This window comes from Pteropus medius, unplaced genomic scaffold (assembly GCF_902729225.1).
Source record: "Pteropus medius unplaced genomic scaffold, Ma_sr-lr_union100, whole genome shotgun sequence".
Taxonomy (NCBI): Eukaryota; Metazoa; Chordata; class Mammalia; order Chiroptera; family Pteropodidae; genus Pteropus; species Pteropus medius.
Window position 1 is genome coordinate 16,825,647 of NW_024349798.1, and position 21,827 is coordinate 16,847,473.

The 21,827-nt window shown below is 43.3% G+C and overlaps 2 protein-coding genes across 2 annotated transcripts; both read left to right on the forward strand.

The window, feature by feature from the left end:
* Window positions 1-1,988: 1,988 nt before the first annotated feature.
* On the forward strand, window positions 1,989-15,804 carry TRIM58 (tripartite motif containing 58). The gene is made up of 6 exons (XM_039885496.1): window positions 1,989-2,595; window positions 4,792-4,887; window positions 7,446-7,676; window positions 9,453-9,475; window positions 9,567-9,667; window positions 13,411-15,804. Exons 1-6 carry the CDS (start codon window positions 2,023-2,025, stop codon window positions 13,998-14,000), a joined length of 1,614 nt encoding a protein of 537 aa, XP_039741430.1. The 5' UTR covers window positions 1,989-2,022; the 3' UTR covers window positions 14,001-15,804.
* Window positions 15,805-20,118: 4,314 nt separating this feature from the next.
* Window positions 20,119-21,079, forward strand: OR2W3 (olfactory receptor family 2 subfamily W member 3). The gene has a single exon (XM_039885611.1). It carries the CDS (start codon window positions 20,135-20,137, stop codon window positions 21,077-21,079), a length of 945 nt encoding a protein of 314 aa, XP_039741545.1. The 5' UTR covers window positions 20,119-20,134.
* Window positions 21,080-21,827: the final 748 nt, after the last annotated feature.

Here is a 21,827-nt window from a genome sequence, read left to right on the forward strand (position 1 = left end):
CAGAGCCCAGCACTCGTAAAACCAGTCAGGGAGACATGCCAGCTGGTGTCAGCTCACCCAGTCCACTTCACCCTCCTGAAACCCACTACAGCCTCCATGGCAGAACCAGGGACCCCCTCTTAAGCTCCTAGACACCAGGGAACCTGACCTAGATGAGCCATACTATCTCTCCCTTTATACATTTGAGCGAATACATTGCATTATTATGTCTCCAAATTAAACAGGTTCCAGCATCTCCCAGAGTCATAGCACCAAAAAGCATGATCATATATGTAAAATGTAGAAAAACATGGATCTCACATTTTACATTATGTGGTCACCTTTGAAATTCTCTCGTCCATTGGCTTCTAGGATAAACTGCATTTATTCTGTTCATTTATTTGCTTACTTATTCCGCCAGCATTTATTGGGTGTCTGCTCTTCAAGGTCCTGGAGTTACCACACTGAACAAAATAGAAAGACATGCATGCCCTCAGGTGGCCTGCATTCCACCCCACTGCCCTCTGCCATTCATTTTGCTGTGTCTTCTCTTTTTCTTTAAATATGCTCACTACATGCCTGGACTTGTACCAAATGTGTGATATCTATCGCTCATTTAACCCTCTGAGTGGCCTAGCTCTGTGCTCACATGTCACAGGAAGTGAGTACAGGAGGTTGACACAGCTGCTCTAAAGTGCCTCAGCCAGTAAGTGGACAGTCTTCAGCCTGGGCAGGGCATGCTTTTCTGTCACAGAGCCCTCTGTGCTTTTCCTTTCTTTTTCAACCTCGTGTTTGCTCATACCTGTCTACATTTGCTCTCAAGAAATCTATCCATTTTCATCATTCACCTAACCTTTAGGCAGAAGGCCTCAAAACCTTTAGACTCTGCCCTCTACCAAAGCTCCAAGCCTGAGACCGTAGAATAGGGACCCAGAAGTCTCACATGGGAGCCTCAAGGACCTGAGTCATCTGAACCTGCCTCACACTGGAACTTTATCTGCAGCCACTCATCCCCATCTGCTGACACCACCCCTCCACCGCAGGCACCCCTCCACCCCGGCTCCTGTGCTCTGTGCCCACTCAATATTCTCCTTGTCAGGCCCCTTACACTTTGGCTTGTGCTCACCTGGCAGAATCAGGTGGCAAGATCAGGCGTTAGTTCCAAGACCCCAGTGCCCAGCTTGCCTCCTGGCTGGTTTAGAGTCTTCCATTATATTCTCGCAGCAGCTGCGAGTCCTTTTCCAAGTTGTTAGTTTGCAATCCTATCAGCTCTGACAGATCCAAGGCTCCTTGAGAACTGGGCCATGTTCCTTACATCTGAGGCCCCAGCTACCAGCACACTTGTGCTGACAGAGCGGACGATATACCGCAAACATGTCTACCATCACTTCAAAGTCAACAAAAGGGAAATTACACATTGCTTGGCTGGCAGAAACTCCCACTCTTGTCTACTTTCCAATGACCTGATGACCTCACCATACTCATTCTGGATGGGGATCCCATCCTCTCAAATATCCCTGCTCCTTCCGTGTCTTTATCAGTGTCCCCATGTCGCAGGAACAGCGGCACTGATGGGCTCTGCCTGAGTGTTCCTTTTGACAAATGCATTTGCCTGCAGCATTATCACCTCTGAGATAGGCTTTGGAACAATTATAATAATCCTTGAGCAGTCCTTATAGGACCCTTACTGAACGGAGCCAGATGTATATCCAAGTGTTCTGAGTTTTTGCTGAGCTGCAGGCCTGTTATCATCACAGGCAGTTTCCCTTCATCTAATCTACTCATTTCTTTGTCCTGAGCTAATTAACGGGGCTAGAAAAATGGAGAATTAGAAAGGATTTTAAGAAATCTTTATGCATATAAGGATGAGAAGGCCACAGGGCAGCACAGAATGTAGTGGAAGGAGCTCCTCTGCGCCTTTCTTGGCGGTTGAAACAGCAGAGCCTCCTCAAGGAGCAAAGCAACTGGCTCCAGTTAGAAATGTACAGTTACCCAGAGGCCTGGGGTGGAGGTGCGGGGTGGCTAGGGTGCTAATATACCCTGATGGTCAGAGGCCTCTGTGCTGTCACTTCTCCCTGGGAGTGGCTCCTTTGGCATCCTGAACCTGAGCCGGCTGATAAGACCAGCCATGACCTGGCCGTTAGGCAGGGCCCCTTCCGAGGACAGACCAGGACAGAGACAGCACGGCCGGCGGGCATGGCCGCGGGGGCTCCCGGGCAGCGGCTACGAGAGGAGGCGCGGTGCCCTGTGTGCCTTGACTTCCTTCAGGAGCCGGTCAGCGTGGACTGCGGCCACAGCTTCTGCCTGCGCTGCATCTCCGAATTCTGCGACAAGTCGGACAGCGCGCAAGGCGGCCTGTACGCATGTCCGCAGTGCCGCGGGCCCTTCTCGCGGGAGGGCTTCCGGCCCAACCGGCAGCTGGCCAGCCTAGTGGATGGCGTGCGGCAGCTGGGACTGGGCGCGGGGTCGACCAGGGCTCTGTGCGAGCGCCATGGCCAGGAGCTGAGCCGCTTCTGCGAGGAGGATCAGGCGGCGCTGTGCTGGGTATGCGACACCGCACCCGAGCACAGGGGACACTCCACCGCACCGCTGCAGGAGGCTGCCCAGCGCCACCAGGTGAGCCGCGCTCTGTAGGCGGGCGGCGCGGAAGTATCCTCTGACGCGAGCGCGCCGAGCGCAGGTGTTCGATGAGCTGCCTACCTACAAGGCCACAAGCCAGCACCTGGTCTGGATGTTTCCCCCACCTGCTCTCCCCGCCCCTCGCCCTCCCGCGCACAGCGCGCACTCAGGTCCGGGCTCCTTGCATTTGCTCCTGGCAGTCCCCGCTCTGGATAGTGTTTCCCTCCCAGGTAGCCTTCACTGGCCCTGTGCTTTCTGGCTGGTCTCGTTTTCCCGATGCCGATGCTCTGGGTCCCACAGGTAGAGTATCGTATGAAGGGCTGTGTCCTCCACTTGGTTCTTCGTTACAGGTGTGCATCTTTATGGTAAATGCTCCTAACAACGACTACTGACATAATGCCTTGCTTTTGTGTAGTGTTTACGTTAATCCATCCTGTTACCAGAACGACCCTCAGGTTTAAGCATTATTTAGAAATAGCACCTCAGTGGACACAAGGCTCTGAAGTAGGAATCCAGGTGCTAAGTGCACAGGTCAGGTCTTTATTCGACTCATATTTGGGGACTTAGGATATGAGCATCTTCGGTGATGAGGTGTCTCATATGAGTATTTGCTCCAGAAGGCACATCTGTGAGTATGCTAATGCTCTCAGATGTTTTTGGAGGTATTCTATACATTTAAATTTACAGGTCTGGAACAGCCATCAGCACAACGAAAGTCCAGGTTTTATTTACTGACATGTTTATCTGAAGTACTATCTCAATGAAATAAATTGCAAATATTAACTTTCTTAAATTTTTCATTATTTTAAAACTTTGTTTTATTATTTTAAATCAGAGTTTGGGACATTTATCCCCTCAACTTCCCTCTGGATCTATATGTCTGGAAATATATGTCTTAGTTTTTCTTTTTGATTTCTGTTGTCATCTATAAAACTCAGGTGCTAGCTATTTTCTATCTAGATTATTGCAAAATGTTTCTGCCGCCTTTTTATCCTGAAAGTACCATACAGAGTATGGCTAATATAATATTTCTAGAGAAGTTCTCTATATTTTAGTAGTCTTTCAATTAAAACCAAATAGGTATCTACTGAGCTTCTCAGCCTGTCAGTCTAGACTTGTGAGGGCCCTATGTTCTGTTGCTACAGCTGCTGTCTTAACCAGCCATAAGATCCAGCAAAATTAGCCTAATCACTTGTCCCCAAGCACACCATACCTTAGTCACCTTGTTGCTTTTGTTCACAATTTCTATCTGAGGGAGTTTTTTTTTCATCTACAAGTGTCAACTTGTTCTGTTCTTTGCAAACTCTAAAACAAATGCCACTTCCGTCATCATGTTAAATCCTCATGAATCCTACTGCTGTTTTTGCGAGCATTATATTATAATATTCTCTTTTTAAAAGAATTGGTATGTAGGACTTGGGAATGACTTCAGATGGGGTTTAAAATGTGTGTGTATGTGTATCTTTGTGTGTGCTCTCTGTAAATAAAGTATGTTTTTGCCTCTAGCAAAGGGCCTAGGGTTGAAAGGAGATTTGATTTCCATTATATTTTTGCTCCTTGTAAAATTTACAACCTGAATTTCTTTTCCATTGAGTAAATGCTAATTCACATAGTTTCTTCTGGCCTAATAATAATAAACACTTTTCTGATTATAAAATAATAAGTAATTTTAAGAAATTGAAATATATAGATGTAAAGAATAGCACTGCTTTTCAACCAAGCACTAGTAGATGAGATTTTATCTATTGAACATTTTCACTGACCTCTGCCTAGTTTTTATATATTCATCACAACCACATTTTTTTAAAAATTGGTGTCACAGAACATAAAATATACTTATTTTAATAGACTTTATAATTGTGAGAATTTCTTATTAAATATTCTGCAGCACCTTATTTTAATTTTATCCTTTAATATAAAATAAAATCATCGCCTAGTTTTAACATGTGGTTAGTGACAGTTTTACCATTTTAAATGATGCCATGATGAATGTATGTTTAGATAAATCTTTGATTATGTCTAGTATTAACATGTAAAAGTATATTTATGTTTAACTTAGTTATTAGTGAGGTTGGACATATTTGTATGTCCAGGGCCTGTTTTAGGTGATTGTCACAGCTCCTGACACATCTTGTCAGCGTTAGGTGCTGAAGGAGAGCACCTGGCATGGTCTCTGTGTATCTTCCCAAACAGGCAAAGCTCCGGATGGCCCTGGAGCTGGTGAGAAAAGAAATGGAGGAGACTCTGACACAGGAGGCCAATGTGGGGAAGAAAACTGTCATTTGGAAGGTATGGGAATATTGGGGCTTCAAGAGGCATGTCTGTCTAAAGGTTCCGAATTTGGGTCATCCAGCCATCTCTCTGTGCCAACACACTTGTTCCATCTACACATGTGCCCAAGAAAAACACCCCTGTGTCATCCTGGATAATCTCACCCCCTCAGGTTGTTAGACATCCGTGTTATTATCCCTGACAGTACCATACGCTGAGTCACAAAAACAGCTTTGCCCGTCTTGATCTCTCCATAACTCACTGCTGCATTCCTGATATCTAGGGCAGAGTTTCAGACTGCCACTGTGATCTTACAAATGTATTTGTCGGATGAACGAAAAATAAACATTTAATAGCATTGATGTAGATGTCATTCAGCTAGAAGGGATCCATTTTACACTGAGGAGGGTGACTGAACTTTTAGCCTCCTTCCAGCTGTACATATATGTGTTCTCTCTTCTATGCATCCTTGGCTCATTGCTTCCTTACCCATTCACACACACACACACACACACACACACACACACACACACACACACAGAATGATTCTGTCTAGGGCAGTTTTGCCATTCAATGGACATTTTGCCGTATCTGTAGATATTTCTTCTTATCACAACCAGAGATGAGTGGGTATGCTACTGGCATATAATGAGTTGAAGCCAGGAATGATAAACACCTTACAATGCATAGGACAGCCCTCTCACTCCCAATTTTCACAACAAAGAATAATCTGGTCAAACAGTGTCTATGTAGATTGAGAAACTATATATAGAAACTATATGTGAAATGTAATATATTTAAAAATTATATACCATATAGAGGACTTATTTTATTCTTTGTCCTCCAAATACCCCATCTTCTACATTATTTTCTATGTTTTTCTAATTCTTTCCTTCTTCTTTTCTTGAAAAAGTGGTCTTATCCTGTATCCTCAGACAGATATTTCCATAAGGACCACTTTTGCTATGTTTTTCTTCTGTGATGTCTTATGTTTTCCATAGTTATGTATTTATATGCAATGCTAAACATTTATTGATAAGTTTTCTTCTTTTTAGGCTAATAACCCAAGTCAATTATTTTCAGTCCTGACCTGACCACAGACATACAAAACCAGAAACTCCACATCAAGACCTCAGTCCTATGTTTTTTAAAACCTCTACTGGTTATTCTAAAGTGGAAATGATGCTAGAATTACTGTTCTAAGCCAAGTAAAGCTCATAATCTTTACCAGTGAGAACGTGGCCATGTGAGCCAAATACAACAGGCTCAGGTTTGATAAAATAACCTGTAAATTCTACAAAAACCTTCCTCCTTCCTGTATCTGTAGACATAATTGTAGTAGTGAAAAGGATGATGTGAGGGAAAGATGAGTTGCCCCCAACTCCACTTTCACACCCTGCATATGACCATACATCTTTTCAGTGACAGAGTTGTCAGACCCACCCCTCAGCAACCTCCTACATGGGAGAGAATTACATGAGTTGTATTCTCAGATCACATTATGAAATTCAGAGCTGGTTCATTTTAAAGCGATGAGGATTATTAGAATTTAGTGGCTTAGAAAGTGGTAGGACAAAGAGGAGATTGGAAATTGTGTCACTAGAATGAACACTTGTGGAAACAACTGAATTATGAAGAGAGATTAGAGAGGCCTGGGTTTGTAAACATGAATAAGAAAAAGCTTGGAGACAGAGAATGTGCACATGAGTCCTATGAGGTTTGAGGAGAACTACTGTTGATTTTTTAAAGGTGACAGCTTATGCTCTTCAATCAAACCATGATGCTATATGTTTAAACATGGGCTACGGAATCCAAATGCCAAGAGACTGTAGGAGAACAATTTAGGACTCAGTTTAGAGATATTTTTTCACATACCAGTCTCTATAATGTCATATTTTAGATAGAATAATGCTATGTCAGAGTATGCTCCTTCAGTCTATTCAAAAGATGTAGCTGTGAGATTTGAGTGGAAACCAGAGTAATTCCATGGAGCTCACCCTGATATTGGTTCTGGTTCCGAGGACAGCTTAGCCCTTTCCTGGCTGTACAGAGGGCACTCGCCTTAGGGCTCCACGGTCACCTGCTGGAAGGAATGTGCACATTCTCTCATCTCTAAGCCTTTTCTTATTCACCTTTACAAACCCAGGCCTCTCTAATTGCTCTCTAATTCAGTTGTTTCTACAAGGGCGATTCCTTTAAGAGTAAATTTTAACTTCTATCGTGAGACTGTTCTATGTTGGTGGCTCCGCTCAAGGACTTAGTAGCTTTTAATTCTAAGGCCCACACTGCTCTGTTCCCACATTCTGTATATGGTGCTGAAACTTGAATGTAAAAGTACATCGTCCCCTAGTTCGAATCCAACAGTCTTTCTTAAACTCTCAGTTTGATAGCTCTGCCAGGCCACCACTCATGTAAGTGGCCTCCGGTTTCTGGGTGCATTTTTCAAATGCAGCTGGTCAGTTCACAGGGTGCAGGAGCTGAACTCATGCAGACCTGGCCTGTCCAGTCTCCTCTCAGTCCATGATGGTGGCAGCCAGGCACTGCGTTCCATTCTGGCGTTCTCGATGTCGCTCCAGGAGAAGGTGGAAATGCAGAGGCAGCGCTTCAGGCTGGAGTTTGAGAAGTACCGTGGCTTCCTGGCCCAGGAGGAGCAGCTGCAGCTACGGAGGCTGGAGCAGGAGGAGAGGGCCACCCTTCAGAGGCTGCGGGACAGCAAGAGCCAGTTGGGCCAGCAGAGCCGGGCCCTGAAGGAGCTGGCTGAGGAGCTGGAGGACAGATGCCAGCGCCCGGCCCTGGGGCTGCTGGAGGTGAGGCCAAGGGGACAAGCAGCTGCCTGACGACTGCTCTTGAGGGATAGGACATGCAGAACTTACTAGGACAGTGTCTTCATCAGAGGGACTCTACAGAAGCATCTAAAAGGGTGCCCAGTAAAGAGAAAAACTTAAATGTTTTTAAACATTAAAATTAATTGGATGATTTATATAAAATTAAACAGGAAAAGGACAACCTACATTATGTTGGCTGAAAAACACTTCATAAAACTTCACAGTCAACCTGTCAATGACTACATTGCTGTATTTAGTAATGGCCAATCCAAAAAGTCTTTGGTAACCTGTCTCAAGAAACAGCCAAACAAATAAATAAATTTTAAATTGTCCAGCTAAGAATTTTCATGTTAAAATTTAAGGCAAATGCTAATTCCTTACCCATCTCACATGCCTATTCCAGGCACAGCAAGAAGGAAGCACATAGGCTCTATGCAGCTTGCTCACAACCTACGTGGGTTATTGAATAGACAAACAGCAGGGAGAAGGAGATACTTGTTTTTATTCCTAGTGAATCAGAAATGTCCCTAGTGGATGCATATCATGGTGACAGAAAGTCTTTGAGCACACTTTATTTTAGCTCATTCCCAGGACTCATTCATGATTTCTAAACTACTTGGCATCCTCAGACAAGTACAGTGACTCAAGGGCACTGGTCGCACAGTGGTCATTAAATGAAGGGATTGACAAAGCATTTTATTTAATTTGTCCCATTTTGTTTTCAAGATGTCTATAAGTAAAAATAAAAATTGTTGTTGCTGTTGCTATACATTTTTTCTTGTGAGCAAACTAAGGGTCAGAAGGGGATTATTTTTAAAAAAATTCAGACAGTAAATAAACACAAGAACTTCAGTATTCTTCAGCATTTTCAATAACAATCATTATTTATCATATCTCAAAACACAACTTATTTTAAATGAGCATTCATTAGTGCCAAGGAAATATTTAAAAGATTTATTTTTTAACAACTCTTAGGGAGAATATACTCAAATAATTCATTTTTATTTTTATCCTCACCTTTCTCTTTCTTCCCCAGTACCAATAAGCTACATTTTACACCCCGTGGTTAAGACCAAGGCCTGCCAGTCCCATGAAAAGTAAAATCAATCATTTATCTGCTTTATAAAAATTAATCTGATAGGTGATTATCTTTAGAGGGAGAGGAGAAATGTAATGCAGTTGATTTATTTAATAATCTGCCTTGAGATAAAATGTTGCTAGATATGGATGACTCCCATTTTTATCCACTTATGTAACCTACTCACATATGAGTCCATAGATATGGTGCGATGGTTCAAAGAATGAGGAATTTGGGGTTTTCTTATAGAGATATTGAGAATAACGTTTTATGTCTATATCTTTCACTATTTCTCATATAAATTCTGCAGATATTCAAGATCTGTTTTTACCCTAACCCTACTTACATTTGTTGCAAAATGTAACTCTTAAAACATCCAAATGCCGATTATAAGTTTGGAAAATAGTTAAACTAGTAGATATCATGGGTATAAACCAAAATTTCATGCAGTCTAATTCTATTCTAATAGAGGCAAACTGATTCTATTATTTTAAATTTATGAGAAAATTCAACAACAGCCTATTTTTGGCTTTTATTAAGAGAAATTCATGTCTCCTATTCTTTACCTTAATTGTTTATGATTTCCAATAATTCCTAAAGAGATGTTCATGGTTTGTCCCGTGTCTGTCAAAAGCAGCTCGGAGGTCTTACACCTGCTTCCATTTTTCTTTCACTTTCAGGGTGTACAGGGAGCTCTGAGCCGGTATGTTTGCCTTCCGAAGCAGAGGATGGGTTGGGAGAGGCCTAGGAGGTTGGCGGGGGCCTGAAAGCTCTGAGTTCTGTGCTCTTCTCAGAAGTAAGAGTGTCCCACGGCTGGAACCGGAGACCATCCCTATGGAACTGAAGACACGGTGCTGCATCCCTGGGATGAGAGAGATGCTGAGGAAGTTCCAAGGTAGGCTGCATCTTAGCATGGGGACTGTGGTGCCTGGGACCTGGCGTACTAAGCAGAACCCAAAATTTGATGAGTAGAATCACCAAAGTTTTATTTTGAAATCATGTTTTTAGTTTATTACTGGATCGCAGAGACTTCTGTTTCACATCATCTCATTCTTGGACGTGCAGATAGAGTGCAGCTCCTTCCCTTGGCTAGTAGCCTTTGGTGGAAGAAGGTCACCATGAGCCACACACAGCTGCTGAGGCCTTGCTGAAGTGATGCACAGGCTTCCAGCAGAAGTTACAGGTGCGGGGGCGGGGGGCGAGTCTCATGGCAAAGGTAAACGATAGGGGGATGGGAGAGAGCACCATGCCCAGTAGAAAGGGGCTGGAATCCATGTGATCAGTGCTGAAGAACCTCAGAGTCCCGGACACCCATATAAACTGCATTTGATTAGAACAGTGGGCTTATCAGCTGTCACATGAGTAACATTAGTTCCAAAAAATGTTTCCTTATTTATAAAATGCTAAAAATAGTAATGTTTGAAAGACAAAATGAAATGCATTTGAAAACAAAACAAAAACAATAATATGAAAGCCTTACAGAGTATTGAATAATAAGTTTGGTTTATTTTATTATGTCAACTTGGTGAGTTGCTTAAATTAGAGAGTTTAAAAAGCCACATAAAAATAACTGACTGAATGTTTCTGGCTTTTAACATTTCTTTTTTTTTTTAAATCCAACTTATCCCAAGCAATGAAAATACACTGTTACTTACATTATACAACATAGTGGTTTCAGTACTTAATGGGAAACAACTTTGTCCCATAATGAGAAAACCTGTCTTTACCAGTCTTGTTCAATGATTTAATCTATATTCTGATAGACAACAATAGGAAAGTAATACTGCATAAACCGTTGCAAGTTATTACACTTTCAGAATCTGTGTTCTCACATTTCCAATTACATTTACTGCATCAAATAATCAATCATTTCAATAAATAGTACTATATTTTTATGCTACTTTTCTAAACATTGGAATATAGCACTGAACAATAAAATCCTACAGATTCATAGCTTCATGTTGCAAATATTTACTTACATTATGCAATATACAGAAAATGTTAGAAGATGACACAGGATATTGAAAAAAGGCATAAAGTGAGGATGACCAGAAGTTATGGGGACAGGGCATCCACTTTTGAATTTTGTGATAGGGAAGACCTCATCTGATAGAGGGTAGACAGCAGATATCAGATTATTTCTGAGGAGGGTGTTCCAGAGAAGGATGGTGGGAGGTGTTCAGGAGCCCTGAGGAGGCCCAGGCTGCAGTGGTCAAGCCTGCAGTGCAGGACCCTATGGGCAGGCCACTGAACAGAACGCTTTACCTCTGAGTGAAATAGGAGGTCAATAAACAGTTGTGTGTGAAGAAATAGCACAATTGGGTTAATATTTTGTGGGATTGATTGAGAATCAATTACAGAGGGGCAAGGCTTGAAGTGGAAAAAGCAGTTAGGATCTTAGCAATAATTCAATCAGAGATGATTATGAATTGAAACATAGTGCTGGTAGTGGAGGTGCTGAGAATGGAGAGAATTTGCATATATTTTGAAGATAGAGCTGGGAAGACTTGCTGCTCAGGTAGACCTGAGGTGTCAGAGAAAGGAAGTGGTTTCCAGGTTTAAATCTCCAAAATTGATATAATAAGGTTGCCATTTACATTGATGGGTGCGGCTGCGGATAGGACAGAGGAAGGAAGCTGGAGTTTTGGACAGTGTTGTGAAGAATGTTCACTATCCAAATGTTGATATCAGGTCATTTGCGGAATTCACAAATATGGACTTTGAGGAGAAAGGTCTAGGCTGGAGATATGCATTTAGAATCAGTAAGTATATGATTGAAATATCACTAAAGCACTGAGCCATCCAGCCCAAGAACTCACTGAGCTGAGAAAAAAGAAGAGAGATCCCAGCTCTGAGGCCATTGCCGGGATGGAGAAGAAGAGAAAGCAGGCAAGGAGACCAGGGAGGGGTGGTGGGCCAGTAAGAGAGCAGGGAGGGAGGAAGGACGCTGACTGGTGTCAGGAAAGGAGAAAGGAGGTGTCCCAGGACAGAAGGATCCTCAGCGGAGAAGCCATTTAAGATGTCCACCCGCTGGTCACTGTGGAGGTCTCTGAGAAGATGGGCAGGAGCAGATTGTTAGGGTGTTGTTTGGCTATGGTGATTAAGTTTAAAAGAGAAGGGGTAAAGAGAGGAACTGGAGATGGACTTTATTAAAAACCACTTCACAGATTTATTTTCTTGTAAATGGAGTACAGAAGTGCCCAGAAGCAAGAATGATGTAGGAAGACCTATCATATTAATAGGCCGACACAATCCTACAGAGACCCACATTTCCATCCCTATTATTTGCAATTTCTAGAGTTTGGGGAAATTACATAAACTCTTTGACTTTGATTGTCCTCATCTATAATGTGGGGGTGATACTGGCCACCTAGAGGGTGGTTACATGGGTCAGCATAGATGATGTGCTACATGAGTGACCCACTCAGGTGTGGGTATCAATAAAACATTACTAGAAGTGACTCAGAGACAAATAAAAACAGCAGTTGTAGTAGTGGTATTTGATATTATGATATTAAAAATTTGACTATATTAATGAAATTTACTTTTTTTGATTGTTTATAAAGAGAAGACATCAAATATTTTATATCTTTCCTTTGCATTTAGATTTCACGTGTAGATGTTCTTGTTAATTATGTGTATAAGTAAAATTTCAGGTCAATTGCCCTGGGATTTCACAGTATCAGTATTACTTTCCTATTGCTGTGTAATGAATTGCCACAGACTTACCTGCTTAAAATCACAGCTATTCATTAGCTCAAAGTTCTGTAGATCAGACCCCCAGGTAGGATCGGCTGGCTTCTCTGCTTAGGGTTTCACAAGATCAAGACAAGTTGTTGGCCAGGCTAAGCTTCTATGAATGGCTTGGGGAAACATCACTTCCAAGCTTATTCAGGTTGTTAGCATCACACATTGCCATGAGCCTGTGGGACTGAGCTTCCCATTTTCTTACTGACTGTCAGCTGAAGGTCTCTTGCCTTTCTCTTCATGGGGCAACACCTGCATCTTTAAAGTCAGGGTGAAAAATCAAATATAGATCTCCTTGACTTTCTCTTCTGCCACCAGCCCAATAACTAGAGAAACCTTTCTGATTTTAAAAAGGTTGATGTGATTATATTTGACCCACCCAGATAGACTCCCCTCTTGTCATGAGGCATAATAGCATTATGAGAGTGCCACCAGGGTCTGAGGGGCACGGGGGCTGTCTCTGAATTCTGCCTACCACAGAAACATGGCCTTGAACGTGATGGATTTACTATTAACAAAATTATCCTATAGTTTTTGAGATAAAAAATACATCTCAAGGGGTATTTAATTTTTATTTTAATTGTGAATGATACTCCTAATAGCACCCAAGTGCTTTGGGTGCAGGTTGGAGGATGCTGACCAGTCATGCACTCGCTGTCTCATAGCGTTGGTGCTCGTGTTTTCAGTGGGTACTAGTGAGCCCTGGATCATGTAGAGGCGGCAGTGGGATACACCCAAAAGGGATGAGGAAGATTCCCAGTGACCACAAGGTAAAATACTTATTTTGTTTTCTCTAGGAGTGGTTAGAATGAAGAATGGTGTATCTGCTCAGTATCAAGCTTTTACCAGCCTTTTTTATGCTTTTACATGTCCCCCGAATTATTTCCCCAGTTGATGTAAAGCTGGACCCTGCAACAGCACATCCAAGCCTCCTCTTGACTGCTGACCTGCGCAGTGTGCAGGACGGAGAACTGTGGCGGGATGTCCCCAACAACTTGGAGCGATTTGACACGTGGCCCTGTATCCTGGGTTTGCAGAACTTCTCATCAGGGAGGCATTACTGGGAGGTCATGGTTGAGGAAAGAGCGGAGTGGGGTTTAGGAGTCTGTCAAGATGCAATGCCAAGGAAGGGGGAAACCACGCCATCTCCTGAGAACGGAGTCTGGGCCATGTGGCTGCTGAAAGGGAACGAGTACATGGTCCTCGCCTCCCCATCTGTGCCCCTCCTGCACCTGGAACGACCTCGTTGCGTTGGGATTTTCTTGGACTATGAAGCTGGTGAAATCTCCTTTTACAACCTCACCAGCGGGTGTTACATCTACACATTTAGCCAGCTGTTTACTGGTCTTCTCCGACCTTACTTCTTCATCTGTGACACGGCTCCTCTTGTCCTGCCACCTATGACAGAAGCAAAATCAGGAAACTGGGCATCTGGGGGTCATCCTGACCCCTCTTCTACCATTAGAGATGACCATTCCTAAAATTTTGTTCCCCAGAAGCACTCCAAGTGCAGCGATGCTTCCTGGAGTAGAGTGGAAGATATGCAAGTGTGAAAGAAGTCTCAACAGATGTCCCCATTTAAGCCAGCACTTAGTCACCGTTGCTAAGGACATTTTTCCATGGGGACAAAAGACAATGCATGAAATATTTATTCTTGGAGGAGAGTTACGGAGCATAATAATATTAGAAATAGAACAATCTCATTTCTCCTTGTCTAGCTGGCTCCACACACTTCCTGGTGAGTGTCTCCAAATGGACGAATCTTGCATTAGACAAAGATATCTACACATTCATTATCATTTCTCATTCCTTTTGTATCCTTTTATTCCAAGTTGCCCGCATCTTATCCATTAGGAATGGTAGTTCTTAAACTGAGAACTGTCTGGTGTCATTCCTACATCAGAACTGCAGTTGTGTTTCTCCTTCTCTTCTCTCTTCTCTCATTCTCTCCCTTCTCTCTTGTCTCTTTGCCTCTGTGTCTGTTTCCCTCTCTCCCTCTTTCTTGTTCTTTACTTTTGTAGCTAATAAATAATTGCTAACCAAGTGCCAAAATGCTCGATGCTAAATGTTTAAATGATAAACAATTATTATTAATGGTAGATTTAGTAAACTTTAATAATAATCTGCCAAAACTTTAACTCTCCTCTTTAACTGCAGCAAGAATTTTATGGTGTTTCTCTCTTCTTGGAATATTTTTTTTACTAAATCTTTTGCTTATTTTTCAATAACATACTTTCCAGTAACATACTTTTCTTTCTAAGTTTTTAAACATTATTTTCTAGATGTTTTGCATTTGAAGGTGCATATAGAATATAATAACTTTAGAAATGGAACGATCTCATCAAACTCTATTTCCAGATCTACATACTTTATTGATGAATCCTATATTAAGCTAAGATTTCTGCATTCATGTTTGATCCACTTATGTGTAATCCTCAGCAAATGTTCTCCCCCTTGATCTCTCATTTGGGAACAGTGGCAATAATAACATCTCTCTCAATACTCTCAGACCAGGCATGTCCTTGGGCTTCCTTCATATGTGATCTGGGGGAAAGAAGCACATGCTTGGGTGTTAACCACTCCATCACCGGGGTTAATACCTGAGTGCTTGAGTCATGGCAGTGCCAATGCTTGGTGACAGGAGTCGTACTGAGAACATATACTCAGAGCAGTAGGACCTGTTCCCCACAGGAATCAGGTGACACAAAACCACTGGTCTGAGATCCACTTTCCAGGGACTCCACCCATTCGTCAGGACAAGGAAGCCTAATGGGCGAGAAGGAGGCCCACAGATAGGCAGGGGATGAACCAGGGGATGAACCAGGAGTCCCAGCAATGCCACCTTAGCCTCTGAAACCAGCGTCTTGGTCTCCACTATTTCCCTCGAATCCTGCCATCTCACTGTGTGTCTTATCATAATTTATCTTAGTCATTAAACCAACATAAGTCTTTCTCCATCCCTTGCATTCTGAGATTCATAGAGCTTTGTGCCTCTTCTGCTGTGACCTTTATCCTTCCCTTCCCAGTTCCTGAAACATCTCTGCTGTTTTCTCTGGAATTCAGGTTCCTTATCAGTAAAGTCCTCTAAATCCATGTTGATCCCCTCACCTTCTTTTTACTTTCTTCTCCATCTTTTTCCTGAATGCCAGACTTCTATATTCTATTGTCTACTTGCCATCAGAATACACATTTTAAAGTCAACATACCTAAAACTTTAGCCTAAACTCTCCCCACAAGTCTTCTCCTAAAGAAAACACAGACACACAGACAGACAAACACACACACACACACACACACACACACACACACACACACACACACACACGGCTTCTTCATCTCTGTGGGTTGCACTCCATTCTTCCAGTTACTCGGGCCAGACTCTGGCCGACCCTTCCTTGACCTCACCAGCCCCACTCCATTCATTGGCCCCAACCACGCAGCTGCTGTACCTTGGTCTGGACTCCTCTCCTCTCCCTCGGGGCTCCTGCATTAGTTTCCCAACAGTAAGTGGGGCTGGGCTCCAGCCCTCCATGTCCACCCTCAGTGCAGCAGCGAGACTAAGCCTTTTAGTGCCCAAAATAGTAGTGCCATTGCAATAAATGATTGTCTTGCTGGAAGGGCACAATTAAATGATGGCACTGAACGTGTTTTGTGAAATGTGATATGCTACACTGGTATCATTATTATTATTTATAACTAGATAATCACTGACCAATAAAGTCATTTCAAGTGCTAAATAAGTAAAATCAATTTTTAGGTATAGAGAAAATTCTAATAGAAGGCTGAATTTGCAGAGGTGATGGATTCTAGTGACACAATGACTTGCCATGTCCAGGTATAGTCCCACTGACCCTCCTGGAGCTTTGATTCCCTGTAACAACACAGTGATGTCTTGAATCGTGCATTGTCTCATACATACAACATATGCCACCTCTCTTATACTCACTAGAAACATGGGAAATGTTCTATAAAATTATATGGATTAAAACCTTTTTTTAAAAAAAATTAGACTCATGCTTTATGTGTTCTTCTTCATCCAAACTGCAGGGCAGAGCCACCTTCTCCCCCTATAGGGTGTCTTGGGGCTACTCTCCTTTCTATTACTTCCCTCTGTTGTTATGCATTGGACTTTTTTTTTTCCTAGCACACATCATTATAAAGAATGGCTAAATTCATGAATAATGATTAAAAGTCAACCCTTAACATTAGATTCTAGTTTCTATGTTTAGCAGAAGACTGGATAACTTGTTTAAATAACTAATTTGATCATTTCACCCTGAAATCAGGTGACTGATTTGTCAAGTGAATTAACTAAAAGCTAATTATTCTAGCATGTTGGGAGGGACCTGAAGGAAGGGAATGGGAGGAGGGTAACATGTGGAGCTGATAGGAAGTAAAATAGCTTTATTAGACTAGGGCAGAAGGAAGTAAGCAAATTTAGAGTGGTTATTTCAACTCTTAGTATCCCAAAGGGCAGAGAAATTGGGAACAGTGGGATTTATTAAACCCACTGCTCTCCAAGCATGGACCCTCCACACATGTTTCTGGGGAGCTGCTCTTCCATTCTTCAAGGAAGAGGGAAGGCTGCAGGTGGCCTGCATATGAACGGAATACACATTCTACAAGTCTCCACATTCAATGCACTCACCTACATGGAATATTCTGTTTACTCTCTGATTCTGTGACAAAATCTACCCAAAAGTACCCAAATAATTATTTCAACATATTCCTTAGTCAATTGACTCAAACAAATCTGGTTATTCTCTGATATTGCCTGGCTGAGTGCAAGGACTTAATTTGTATTCATTTATACTTTATTATTATTTAAAATTTTAGCCCTGTGATATTATAGTTGCCTCTTAAAACATAGTCATATATACACAATCTACTATATCAGGGGTTCACACTTGTTCAGTTTCCCTAGTTAGTTTTTGAAACTAAAGTAGAAATTGACATATACTGAATCTACCTTTCAATCCCAAAATAAAACTACATAAGTAAATGAAACAAAATAGTTCACCCTGTTAACTCCTTAAATTAATAATAAACTTTCTGTTAATCAATGCACCCATAACATTTTTCCACTACTAGGACAATGGGTTCTTTCTTTTTCATACATAAAATTCTTAGTAAAAAAATGTCGAAACACTCTTCTTCTATTTTCAGTAGATCTAAGGAGGAAACAAAGGAGGTTGGATGGAACTGATTATGCCTCAGTTATATTTTAGACACATAATTCTTGAGAACAGGGGAAGGGAGCAAATAGCCCAGGAGTGTTTATGTTCATAGAACAACAATGAAGTAAGTCCCCAATTTGGTTTACACGAAGTAATAAATCCTTTTTAGATCAAGGGACAAATTCTCATGGCCCTCATTTTATGCCTGGACCCTGTGGGAACTGGAGAGCTTGATGTGACACGTGCCAACAGCACACCTCAGAATCTCTACTAATGACCCCCGTGGTTTCATAAGCTTCCCAAGAGCACCATCAGGGTCCTTCTCTGGTCTTTCCTTGGGAGAGCAGCATCACTGGGGAAAAGTGCCACAAAACTCTCAGGACAAATGCCACAGTCCACTCATTTATAGAGGGCTGGGCCAGGGACAAGAGAGCATCTTCATGTTCTCTGCGTGTGCAGTTGCACCTAGGTGCAACACCCGTGTGAATCCAGGAGGGAGAAGACGGTGCCTGGAGGTCCTCCAGCTAGATCTGTGCCTCTGGATGTGTTACTTTTAATGGTACCTGGTAGCACACGTGAAAGTGGTGAGTAGATTTCTGGATTCAACAGTTCAATTCTTAAGTTTGTAGTTCTTTATTGATTTGTTAATGAAACAGCCATATAGAATGCCTCAAAGGAATAGAAAAATAGAAAATGAGGAACGTTTGGAAAGATTAAGTATTATGACAGATACAATGAGGTGCAAATCTATAGGCAAACATACATTACAACTCATGTTATTTAATTATAACATAACAATAAGTTACCAGTGCAAAATGATTTTTGAAGGATTAGATATAGTAGTGCTGAAGAGACAAAGTATAAAGAAGCCCAAAATAAAAGTTTTTTTTTTTTTTTTTTTTTTTTATGATGGTACTGGAATTTGTTAAGAAAAGACAGGTTTGTCAGGAGGACTGAGAAATGAGATCTGAGATGTGAGTTTCATTTAAAAAAAAAAAAGCATCAGAAAGGGGATTATCAACCTCCTAGGGGAGGATGGGGAAGTGTCACTCTTGGCTGGGAAGACATAGTCCTTTCTGCACTCTGGAAACAAGTGTCTCAGCTTCTGCCGTCTCTCATTGTAGCCACAGTTTGGGTGAGTTTAAACCTCTTTAATTCAATACTAAAGATACTTTGGAAATGAACTAAAATCTTTAATCATGTGACCACCTGCCCTCCAGGAACTGAAAAACACATTTCTTTGACCTGTGGTTCCAATGCGGGTGTTCCTGAGTCAGACCGGTGCCTGAGGGAAGGGATGTTGACACTATGTGACCAGCATCCACAGGGGGGACACCTCCCCCTCTGGTGCACTGTCAGCCCTCACACTCCCAGGTACACAGATGAGACAAAAGCTGTACAAAAGCTATCGTCCACTTCCTGCAGGTGCGCTGCTCTGCTATCTGCAATCGCACTCAAAGTCAAGAAAATTCGTGCGTTCTCAGTCACTAGACCAGGTACCTTGCCTCTCCCTGAGCCAGCCCAGGGCTGTCAGGCTTAGCGCAGGACGCTGCCTGCCGGTCCCTTAGCTTTGCTGCCCATGCAAAGGGGACTTGGACGCCACAATAAGCAAGTTAACTGTCCATTTCTTCAGCCTCTCCATTGTGCTAAGTATAAAAGATGGACGTTGCCCCACCTCTCCTCTTACTGGTGGAATGGTGACAAGCCCCGTGGCGTACAGTAAAATCCGCCACGTGAGAGCACAGGCGCGCGACCGGGTTGACGCGAAGATGCTCCTGGCGGTTGTGGAAGGGTCTGCGGGGACGCTGCGCAACAGGGTAGCCCCACAAGACTGACCCCAGAGCGCTGCGGCGCGGGCGAGAAAGCTGTCGCCCGCCTCCCAAAGTAGGAACGTGCGGGGACGAAGTGCTGCCCTTCCCAGAACGCTCGGAGCCAAAGTCCGCTGTCCTCCCGGGAGGCCGCGTACGCCCAACGGATGTGTGCGATAGGCAGGATCCGGCGACACCGTCCTGTCTGCTTTCCAGACGCCGGCGTCAGCATGACCTTCTCTCTCAAAGGCCTCAAACCAGCCCTGAAGTGTCACTGCGACCTCACTCCGTCCACGGGAGCTGCGCCCTGTCACTGCATTCCACTTCCTTCTTGCTCTTTGGTCTACTTTTCTCTTATTTCGCAGAATTCACATTTTTTGGATCAGGAAATTGTGCAGCATACACATAACATTATTCTCTCTCTCCTAATTGCATCTGGTTTTTAAGAACTAGAGTACTTTTTCCTTCCTAACTTCTTGCCTTTCTTCCTGCTTATTTTCCTTGTTCAGTTTATATAACTTCAATGCAGTAATTTTCACGTAAGTGTAGAATGCCTGGCTTGTGTAAGTGCTACCGTATGTCAGCTGTTACTGTTATTAGTGTCAGTCTTCCTCTTCAGGTACAGTAGAGATGGACGGAGCCAATGAGAGCACCCAGGGAAATTTCATCCTTTTGGGGTTCTCTGACAACCCCCACCTGGAGGGTATCCTCTTTGTGGTCATCCTGACTGCATATCTCCTGACCCTTGTGGGCAACACCACCATCATCCTGCTGTCCCGGCTGGACCCCCGCCTACACACACCTATGTACTTCTTCCTCACCCACCTCTCCTTCCTGGACCTGAGCTTCACCACCAGCTCCATCCCCCAGCTGCTCTACAACCTGAGTGGACGTGACAAGACCATCAGCTACACAGGCTGTGCCATTCAGCTGTTCCTGTTTCTGGCTCTGGGTGGTGTGGAGTGCCTGCTCCTGGCTGTCATGGCCTACGACCGGTTTGTTGCCATCTGCAAGCCCCTGCACTACATGGCGATCATGAGTCCCTGCCTCTGCCTGGCCTTGGTGTCGGTGGCCTGGGGCTGTGGGGTGGCCAACTCCTTAGCCATGTCCCCAATTACCTTACACCTACCCCGCTGTGGGCACCACAGTGTGGATCACTTCCTGTGTGAGATGCCTGCCCTGATCCGGTTGGCATGTGTCAACACAGCTGCCATCGAGGGCACCGTCTTTGTCCTGGCAGTGGGCATTGTGCTGTCCCCTCTGGTGTTTATTCTGGTCTCCTATGGCCACATTGTGAGGGCCGTGTTAAGTATCCGATCGTCCTCAGGAAGACACAAGGCTTTCAACACCTGCGGCTCCCATCTCACCGTGGTCTCCCTGTTCTATGGAAACATCGTCTATATGTACATGCAGCCAGGGAACAGCGCCTCCCAGGACCAGGGCAAGTTCCTCACCCTCTTCTACAACATTGTCACCCCGCTCCTGAACCCCCTGATCTATACCCTCAGGAACAAAGAGGTGAAGGGGGCACTGAGGAGGCTACTGCTAGGTGACAGAGAGGTAGAAAAGGAGTGAGGGCTAGTGGGGGCCAGCATGCCTAATCTGGCTGTCATCTCCAGCAGGCCGTTGGTGACACCTGGGACTATTCAGTCAGATTGTGCTTCCAAATGTGTGTTTCTTTTCCTGGACTTCTACAGGACTGTTTCCATTCCAATGTTGTATGTTTAGTGAGTGGACTGCATAACATGTACCATCCAAACACCGTCTAGGTGATCTGTGTAGCAGGTCCACAGCACAGCCTGAGATGAGGAGCTGCAAAGAAAAGTGTTCACAGTTTACACCTGAGTGCCAAGTGGGACACTATCTTTCTTAATCAGTTTTTGCTTTTCTTGTTTATTTTTTTGTTTATTTCTAATTATTGAACAGCTTCATGTGTATTTTCATCTAAATGATCACAATTTGATTACTTTCCTTAGCTGACAGCCATCAAATGTGGGAATGCAGGAAGTTGGCTGTTGTTTCCCATGTCCCATCCAAAGCATTTCATAGAGCAACACTTGGCTTTTCCAGTTTGGCATCCAATCTCTAGCATTTTCCACAAATGCTAATGTATGATTCTGGATAAACCAAGAAGTTAACCCATAACAATGATATGTGAGTCATTTGATCTTAGGGCATCATTATTTCTCAGGTATATTTTTCTTTTATTAGCGAGGAAGACCTAAAATCCCTGCTATGAGTCAACTGCTCTCAATTCATCTAATAGCCTTTGCATTTGTTAGAGGGCAACACGATCCTCATTATCCTCCTTGTGCCCACGTTG